The 9,094-nt window shown below is 65.4% G+C and overlaps 1 protein-coding gene across 1 annotated transcript in view; it reads left to right on the top strand.

The window, feature by feature from the left end:
- RPL22 (ribosomal protein L22) overlaps positions 1-5,548 on the top strand; it is a 6,365-nt gene extending 817 nt beyond the window's left edge. Inside the window, exons 2-4 of the mRNA XM_004678483.2 lie at positions 1,688-1,792; positions 3,339-3,463; positions 4,864-5,548. Coding sequence (XP_004678540.1) covers positions 1,688-1,792; positions 3,339-3,463; positions 4,864-5,008 — 375 coding nt within the window. The 3' untranslated portion in view covers positions 5,009-5,548. The remainder of the gene's footprint in view (positions 1-1,687; positions 1,793-3,338; positions 3,464-4,863) is intronic.
- The last annotated feature ends 3,546 nt before the right edge of the window (positions 5,549-9,094 follow it).

Below are 9,094 nucleotides of genomic sequence, written 5' to 3'. Positions count from 1 at the left end.
GCAGGCTGCCCGCCGGGCGGCTGGCGAGAGCTGTCGTGTGGGGACGACCAGTCTCCCCGTCGCGCTGCTGCTCTTGGGGGCCTTGGCGGGCGCCCGCGCAGCTGCATGCTTTCGGTTAAAGCTCTGGGCAGGTGTTTTACCTGCCCGGTTCTGTTTGCGGGGCCCTTTTGGTGGTTTCCAGGAAAGTGTTTTCCGGAGAATAGAAATACTGTGATTTTTGTAGTGGCGAAGTGTCTGCAAACGGACCCAGTAATGTAAGTTTCAGGGTTTTTTTTAACGTAAAGGAAGGGCCATAAGGCACGTTCTTGAAAAAGTAGGCGTCTTAGATTCTGCACACCGGAAAGTGGAAAGTCAGGTAAGTAGGTTGGACAAGCCCTTTTTCACGAAGTTGGCCTCTGGAGGGCATGAAAGCTGGCCTCCTGCATGGTGTGCTTAAGTGGATGCTTTGTTGGGGGAGAGGGCGTCCTGAACACTCCACAGATAGGTTTTGTGGACCCCACCCCGAGGCAGAGAGAGCAGGACAACAGAGGACCAAAAGTCCAGGCTGCCCACACCCCTCGCCCGAGGGAGGAGCCGGGGGCTGCGAGTGGGTCAGCAGCTGGTGTACCCACAGGTGGGCCTGGGGGTGTCCTTGGTTTCTCGGGGCTTTCAGGGGGCACTGGGCCCCGGCTCAGCAGAACCGGTGGCGCGTTACCAGCCTGCCGCCCTCCCTGCCTGAGCCAGGTCTTCTTTCCCCTCAGTGCAAAGAGGCCCGTGAGCACCCTCCTGTGCGCCTGTGGCGCAGTCTGCTGAGGCCCTTCCAAGCGCGGGTGGGGGTGAGGCGCCGTCAGGCCCATCACGCTGGGGCTGCCCTGTAACAGTTGGAGGGGTCTTAGCCACAGGTTATGTCAGTCAAGGGCAGAAATCGTGATGGTCTTGTAATTACAGCCCAGTGTTTTTTTCTTTTTTAAAGACGTATTTATACTACAGAACTGGGGTACAGGCCAGAGATGAGGTGGTGAGAGGGTTCCCCAGAGACAGCAGGGAGCAGAACAGGCAGATCGACGAAGCACACTGCTGAGGGGAGCAGCGGGTGGTCGGGTGGTCTGCTGGGCCCTGGGGTCACCCCTGGGGCGGGGATCGAGCTCGCACTGAAGCGGCCGCTGCAGCCTGCAGTGCTGCGCTGTAACCCGCTGCGCCCCCAGGGAGGCCCCAACCCGGCTTTTAGCTTCACCTGCTCCCTGAGAGGATGTGAGTGCAGGTTTGCCACATCTGGAAGGTGGGTGACTCAGGGTTGAGGGCAAAGAGCAAGGCTGGGTCCGGCCCTGTCTGGAGGCGAAGGAAAGGAGGGTTTTGGAGTAAAGTCGTTGCAGGGAGACGGGCGTGTGAGTGCCATCACCCCGAGGAAAGCGAGTAGTGTGGGACCTGGGCTGGAGACTAAGGCAGGCACGGCCAGCGCCCGCTCCGCTCCGCTCCCGGTGGTGTCTGACAGGCCTTGCTGCTGGGAGCCGGAGGGCGCGGCCCCTCCCTCAGGCTTGCAGGGTGGTGCTAGGTGCCAGCCGCCTCTGCTCTTGGCCAGGCACAGGCGCGGGGCTGACCGGTGCCCGCGAGGGGGCGTGGCGGGCTGGTCAGCCTGTGCCGGGCCTTCGGGTTCTGGTGACTGCTGGGCCGGCGGTGCTCTCACCCGCTCCCTCTGCGTGCTTTCCAGAAAAAACTTGTGGCGAAGGGAGGCAAAAAAAAGAAGCAGGTTCTGAAGTTCACCCTTGACTGCACCCACCCTGTAGAAGATGGAATCATGGACGCTGCCAATTTCGTAAGTCCCCGGGGCCGCGCGCTGGCCGCGCACCGAGGCCCTTAGAAAACCGCCGAGCCTCCGGGTGTTCCTGGGCTTGTTCGCGGCCCTGCGGGTCTGGTCCTCGCTGCAGAGCTCGGCCGGGCCTTCGCTTGTGAGCCCCGCGTGAGGCAGGTGGAGCAGCCGCGCTCGGCCCGCTCGCGCCTCCCCGAGTCCTTGACTTTCAGAAGTGTCTCACTTGCCACGAGACCGGTGAGTGTCACTGGCGGCAGCGTCCCCTCTGCCGTGTGAGCCGAGCCCAGGGCCGGGCCTGTGCGGCGAGCCCCGCCTGGCCGCCGGTGCCCTTTCCACTCGGCACGAGGCCTGCGGTGTCTGCGGGGCTTGGGCTTGGGCTTGGAACGGACCAGTAATGGCTGTGCCTCTCTGGCCCTGACCCCCAGCGCCTTGCTGTTATTTTACTTAGTCTAGAAAAGACAAGCTCGTTGCCACCGTGTGACTCGGCCAGTCTTTCCAGTTCACTTCTCGAGGCCGGCTTGGGGAGCTCCGACTTCTCAGAAACCCAGGCGGACATTGCGCCGCACTGTCCAGTAGGTCAGCTGTTGCCAGCGCAGTATGTTGACAGAGCAGCGCTCACAAGAGGGGCCTGGTCCTGGCCACTCCCCACCCGCAGAGCGGGCACCTCGGCCACTGGCTGCCTGGGCCGCTGGCAGCCCTGCAGGCCGCCCTCGCTGCACTTCCCTGCGGCCTCTCTCCCTCCTGACCTGGGTGACGTCTTCCAGGCTCTGCTGGCCCTGTTCCTGTCACCTCTCCCTGAGAGCCACCCCTTCCGTAGGCCGCCTTGGGTAGAAAACTTGAGTCACCTAGGAGTTTGAGATGGGTCAGAGACCCCCGCCCGCAGGCAGCTGATGAAACGTGGGTGGGTGTCCAGAGCAGGCGGCAGCAGGCGGCAAGCCCGGGAGCCCACAGGGTGAGTGGCCATTGTAGGGGTAGCCGAGGCCCAGGCTCCTGGGCCGCTGCCCCTTCTGTCCCTGGCAGTCGGGTCCCCCGCTTAGGGTCCACGCTGGAGTTGGAGACCTCTGCTGGCCCTGAGGGCGCACCTGGTTCTTGGCTCGAAGCTGCTCGCCACTGATGGCCAGGCCTGCGCGGCTTGGCCACACGTGTCCATCTCCTGCAGCCTCGCAGAGGACCGGCTGGCCTGGGCACAGCTGGTGTGTCCTTCTGTCGCTTCTTTCTTTAAAGATTGGTTTATGCGTCCTAAACGGGCGCAGGCCAGAGGTGTGGGCTGAGAGACTCCCCAGAGACCGCAGGGAGCAGAGCAGGCAGACGCACTGAAACCCACTGCTGAGGGGGCAGCAGGGACAGGAGAGGGCTGCTGCGCCCCGGGGGTCCCTCCCTGGCGGGGATGGACTCGTGCCGCGGCGGCCGTGAGCAGCTGACGGTGCCGGCTGTGACCCCGGCGCCGCCAGGGAGGCCCTGCTGTCATTCTTAAGAGGCCGAGAAGCCTCTGCTCAGTCGGGGGCCCCGGGCCCAGGAGCCCGCTCCCCGCTGACCCTGCTGCCGCCCGCAGGAGCAGTTTCTCCAGGAGCGCATCAAAGTGAACGGGAAGGCCGGGAACCTCGGGGGCGGGGCCGTGACCATTGAGCGCAGCAAGAGCAAGATCACCGTGACTTCCGAGGTGCCTTTCTCCAAAAGGTATGGCAGCGGGAGCCGGCGGCCCCCGGCGGGCGCTCGGGTCGCCCTCACCTGCCAGGGGGCGGTGGCCTCTCACCTTCCGGAACAGTGCCGGGGAAGACGCAGTGACGCCTGCGCCCTTGGTAGTTTCGGTCCTGCTCCTGATGGAGCTGAAGCCAGGACGCTCGGGCCAGTGGGGGTGCGGCCCCCACCCGGCGGCGAGGGTTGGCAATGATCGCACTGTGGGGTGCCCCCGCCCCCGGGCTGTCCCCGCCCAGACGGCTGCCTCTGGGGCCTGAGCGCGCCTCGTCGCGTTGCGAAGCGGTGTGAGGCTGAGGGAGCGGCCGGGCTCCGCGTAGCCCTCGCCAGCGCGGGCGGTCCCGAGGCTTCGCCAGGCTGAGCGGGCGCTGGGACGTTTGCCGTGGCAGCACAGCTCCCCGCGGTGAAGCCTTTGCTTTCTTTTCGCGGTACCAGCCACGCGGTGACCTCGCGTCCGGCCGCAGGCTCTGCTCTCCTGGCCGAGCAGCGGTCTGCGAGGAGGTGTGGCGGGCAGCAAGCCTGCTGCAGGCCTGCCTCGGCCCCACGGTCTGCAGCCAGTGGCGAGGCCAGGTGCCTGTGCCCATAAACTCCTTTTTTGAGGACAATAGTTAGATATTCTTGAAAACTGCCAGGTGTCCCACATTCAGGCGGTGACCTGGTCCTGGGTCTGCCATGGCCACCCGCGCTGGCCTTCGCCCACCCTGACGCGTGGGGGCAGTTGAGCAGAGGCCCCTTTCGGGTGGACTGGGCGGGGCACGGGGCTGCCGTGGCGGCTGTGGACCAGGCCGCCCTCTGCGGTGGCGCACCCAGGGCAGGCTGCGGCGCCTGGTGCTGGCTGTGGGCCCTCGGCCGTGCACCTCCTGGACCGTGAGCGAGGGCGGCCCGAGGAGATGGAAGTCTCGGGGCTCTGCCGCCGTGGGGGTGGCGTCTGGAAGCGTCAGCCTGCCCACCCGGGGGTCTGTGGGTGTCCTGTCCCGCTTCGCGGCTCGGGGACGGACGTTGCTGGGGCTGCTGTGCTCAGGGCCAGGGGAGCGGTGGGAGCTCGGCCGCAGCGAGGCGCAGGGTCCGGGAGCGGCTGCCATGGGAAGGCAGGCACCCCAACCCGAGAGGCGGTCGCACAGGGGCTGGGTGCGCCGAGGTGCTTGGGGCCCCTGGAGCCAGCGGCAGGAGCCAGGGTGGATGTCCCGGGGCGCCCAGCTAGCCGGCTGTGTGACGGGCGCTGTCCGGATGCTGCACTGCTGGCCTCGGCGTAGGTGACACCAGCTCGCGCTGACGCCCCTCCGACCACGGTGTGTCCCCTGAGGGGGGTGCAGGGGCGGGTGGCGGGTACCTGGTTCGCACGTCTGCTCGGAGCTCTCAGGTGTCCTGTCCTTTCTTTGCAGGTATTTGAAATACCTCACCAAAAAATATTTGAAGAAGAACAATCTACGTGACTGGCTGCGCGTTGTTGCTAACAGCAAAGAGAGCTACGAATTACGTTACTTCCAGATTAACCAGGACGAAGAGGAGGAGGAAGATGAGGATTAAGGCTCGTTTACCTGGAATCTTTTGTATGAGTTCTTGAATAAAACTTGGGAACCAAAGTGGTGGTTTTCCTTGTATCTCTGCAGTGTGGTTTGCCCAGGAACTTGGAAGTGTCGGGAGCCGCCCGGGGCCGCGGCTCCCTGGCCATCAGGCCTTTTTCCGGCGTGAGACCCAGGCAGACGGGCTGGCCCTCCCGAGGAGGCCGCGGGCCTTGGCGTCCAGCAGGTAGCTGGGCCGAGGAGGCCTGGCCTGCGTGTCGTGGCCCCGCTGCCTTCCTCTGTAGAGGGGACGCCTTGGGGCCTCCTGACCCCCGAGAGCCAAGCCTGACGTCTTCCCAGGCCCCCTCTCAGGAAGACGGCAGCATGGGGGTGCGCATCTGTCTGCGGCTTTGGCCCCGAGCCCCGGTGCACGCCACGGTGTTTGTTCACCCTCCTGCAGCGGTGCGGCGGGTCCTGTGCCTGTGGGTTCCGCTACCCTGAGAAGAGGGTGGGGTGATTGTAAAGGTCCCAGGTTTTCTATGAAGTAAAAGCCTACAAAAACCAATCTGTAAACAATGGTCATTTTTGTGTGCAATAGCCTGTCACTGTCGCACGGCAGGGGAGCTGGCACCGAGGCCGCGGGTGCCTGCCCCAGGTGGGGTGTCTGCACCTTGCCGGTGGGAGGGCACACTTGGGGGCAGCTTCCAGAGCCTCCGGAAAGTTGCGATGCCCAGGGGTCGGCACGGGCCTGCCAAGTTGGGTCAGTCATTCTGCATGGGTTAATTCAGGAGGACGCAGCTGGTGCCTGCGTGGTGTCCGAGTCAGGCGAAGGCCGGCTCACGAGGGGTTTGGTGGCCCGGCGGGCCTGCGGGTGGGCCTGGGGGTGGTCGGCGGGTCGTGCAGATGTAGCAGCTGGCGGCTCGGACTCCAGCCCCCCCTTCGTGTCCTGCCTCAGGCCGGGAAGCCATGTTTGCAGAGCGCCTGCCTGCGGCTAGCCTCCCCGGCCTGGTGTGCCTGTTGGAGATGGAGCTGGGGTCGGGCCGGGCCCCCAGTTAAGCGGGGTGCTCCTAGGTTTGAGCTGAAACATCCAGGCGCTGCAGTTCGGCTTGTGCGAGCTCTGGCGTTTCCTATGTCTGCAAATTTCTCTGAGCAGAAGTGGGGCGGCCCCTGCCCTAACCCTAACCGGGGGGCTTTCTGTCGTGCAGACTGGGGGGCTCTTCCTCCCGGGGGGGGGGCTCTCCCTCCCAGGGTGGGCCCATCCCCAGGCCGCACCCCGCAGATGCACACACGTAGCCATTTGGCTGTAAACTAGCGCGGCCTCGCTGGTGTACACACACGAGGTTTTTTAGACTCCCAGATTCTTCAGCTTGTAAAGCTGGAACTCTGGCTTCTGTCTGAACTTTGTAGTTGGGCCTTGACCACATTTTACGTTGAGGTGGCCGACACGCGGGTATGTTTGCTGCGAGCCACCGGTCGGCGACAAGACTGGTGTTTGCCCCCACGGGTTAACTGCTGTACCGTGCCCTGCGCGTCACCTCTGTCCTCCCTCCGTCTGCAGAACCGGGGCGGTGGCCTTCTCCCCGGGGCGGGGGGCTTCTCCCTGGGTCTGGGGCGTGAGGGGGCCCAGGTCCCCATCCCCTGCCCCGTGCCACCAGCTGGGCCCCAGCCGCTTCCAGCTGCTTCCGTGACAGCCCGGGTTGCGGAGCTTGAGACTTGGTGCACCCAGGTGTGAGGTGGGCAGTGGCCCAGTCTCGCTGGCGGGCTGCCAGCACCCCTCCCTGGGTGGGCACCGCCTCATGTCTAAAGCCGCCCACCTCCCGACTTCACAGGTGACGGCGCTCTTCCAAGGACTCGCTCGTTCCCCAGAGGAGGAAGTGGGCCCGTTGCTGACCCGCCAGGGGAGCCGTGGGAGGCTGAGTGAAGTGGGGTGCATTTGACCAACAGCCTGTCTCAAGACGGCTGGTCAGTCAATGGTCTGACACCCTGGACTTCAGCCTTTTTAGGGGGGCTAGGCTTCCTAGAGGGGAGCAGGACTCTGGTAGCCTCGGCGCCTGGAAGCCGGGTTGGCATCTGCTTTCCTTCCTCCCCTGCCGGGCCCGATCCTGTGGGGGGCACACACCTGACACCCGGGTCCCCGAGAGGCAAAGGAAAGTGGCAAATCCGGGCTTGGGCCGCCTCCCCTGGGTGGCCGCCACAGGGCTGGCTGGGTCAGAGCTGTTTGAGCCTGGGGGCAGCCGAGTCATGAAGGGCTTTGGGGTGCTAAGCTGTGGACGTTGGGGAGCGACCTGACTGGAGGAGGGGGGCTGTCACCCCAGTACGGAGGTGCTGCCGAAGCAGCAGGTGTGGCTGCTTTTCACCGTTGCACGATGGCGCAGATGGCGTCTCTCTGGGAATGAAAAGCCAAGACTCAGTAGTTCATTTTTCTCGCTCCATGAAGATTCGAGAAGCCACTTTTTTTTTTTTAATTTATTTATGCTTACAGAGCTGGGGTACAGGCCAGAGGTGTGAGGTGAGAAGGTTCCCAGAGACAGAGCGGGGAGCAGAACAGGCAGACAGATGAAGCACACTGCTGAGGGGAGCAGCGGGCGGGTCAGGAGGGGTCTGCCGCGCCCTGGGGGTCGCTCCCGGCCGGGGATCGAACTCGCGCTGCAGGGGCTTCAGAGAGCTTTGTGATGTGGCGCTCCGTTGAGCCACCAGGGAGGCCCTGAGGAGCCACTTCTCTAAAGGCTATTTTGGGCCGAGCTACTGACCAGCTCTGCCTCAGCTGGCCCAGGAGGACCACCGAGCTGGTGCTGGGGCCGCTCCGGCTCCCGCCCCCTCCACGGCAACGCTCAGCAGCTTGGGGTCCCGCGGGCCAGGCCCAGACCTCGAGAAAGGGCGTCGGGTACCATGTCGGCGGGGGTGCAGCCCGGGAGCTCGCCTGGCCAGGCGAGGCGCCTGCGCTTGTCCCCAGCGACCCGCCTCACCCGCTCCCTCCGGAAGCTCCGGGCCAGAGAGCGGGGTGCAGGCAGCACCGAGGGGCGCCGCCAGGGAGAGGGCGGGGGGTACCTGACGACGGGACGCACCTGCTAACGCGCCTCTGTCCCTGCGTTCCCATGGCCACGAGTCTTGGTCTGGGGCGTCACCGGGGTGTGAGTCCCAGCTCCGGGGGGCTCGTCGGCCTCGCACCTTTTCGGGGCTGCTTTTTAAGCTCGGGCATTTGGGGGCCATGTGAAAATGCACGGTTCGCATTTTAACAAGAAGCAGCGCGCTCCTGGTCTCACCAGGATTCCTAGACACCAGCCAGGTCTGGTTTGCTTTGCTTCGGGCCGCAGGCAGCGAGGCCGGGTCGGCCCGCTGAGCGGCTCCACTGTCTCGTTGCCAGATGAAGCCGCGGACTCCGCCTCCTTGAATGATGTCTCGGCGTCGCCTGGGGAGCTGGAGCCAAGGTTAATGGTGTGCGCGGTGCGGGGAGGCGCTTCTGGTGCCGGGAAAGCTCGGTAGCGGGCCAGGGCAGCTTGGCACGTGCCCTGACCTCATCCCAGCCGGGGTGGGGGGGCCTCGTGGGGGCTGCGTTTGAGGGCGCTTGGGTGGCTGACATTCTGGAAGGCCTGGAAAGAGCCAGGCAGCCGCCCGAGGCCTGTGCGTTCTCGGCCGCTCCCACCGCCTTCCCCGCCCTGCCCGCGGCACCAGCCCTGGGCCCTGCACGCTGACCCTGAGGCTGGGCAGGCCCGCTCTTGCCAGGGACGGGCGAAGAGGCGCTTCGTCTGGGAACACTGGCCACTGGGGAGGACGAGGACTGCTGCCACTCACCTCTGCAGCCCCCCCCGGACCCCTGCCTCTGGCCACAGCTGGCACTCAGGGAGGCGTGGTTGCGGTGGTGTCCCCAAAGGGCTTGGGAACACAGGCTGGGCCAGCACGGCCAGTTCCCCGCAGGCCCAGGGCAGGAGAGCCCGCCAGGAGGGCCCCTGGGGGGTGGGGGGTGCTTGGTGCGACAGGAGGGCCGGCACAGAGGAGCCCCTACTCCTGCGCTTTGGTTTCCCACAGCAGGCCGGTCCTGCCACTTAGGCCGCCAGGGGGCTCCGCAGACGGCGGGCGCCAGCCCGTGGGCACACCCCCTTCCAGGGTCTCC

The sequence above is a fragment of the Condylura cristata genome, unplaced genomic scaffold, assembly GCF_000260355.1.
Source record: "Condylura cristata isolate star-nosed mole 26May11 unplaced genomic scaffold, ConCri1.0 scaffold00008, whole genome shotgun sequence".
Lineage (NCBI taxonomy): Eukaryota > Metazoa > Chordata > Mammalia > Eulipotyphla > Talpidae > Condylura > Condylura cristata.
This window is presented reverse-complemented; position numbering and strand designations above follow the sequence as displayed.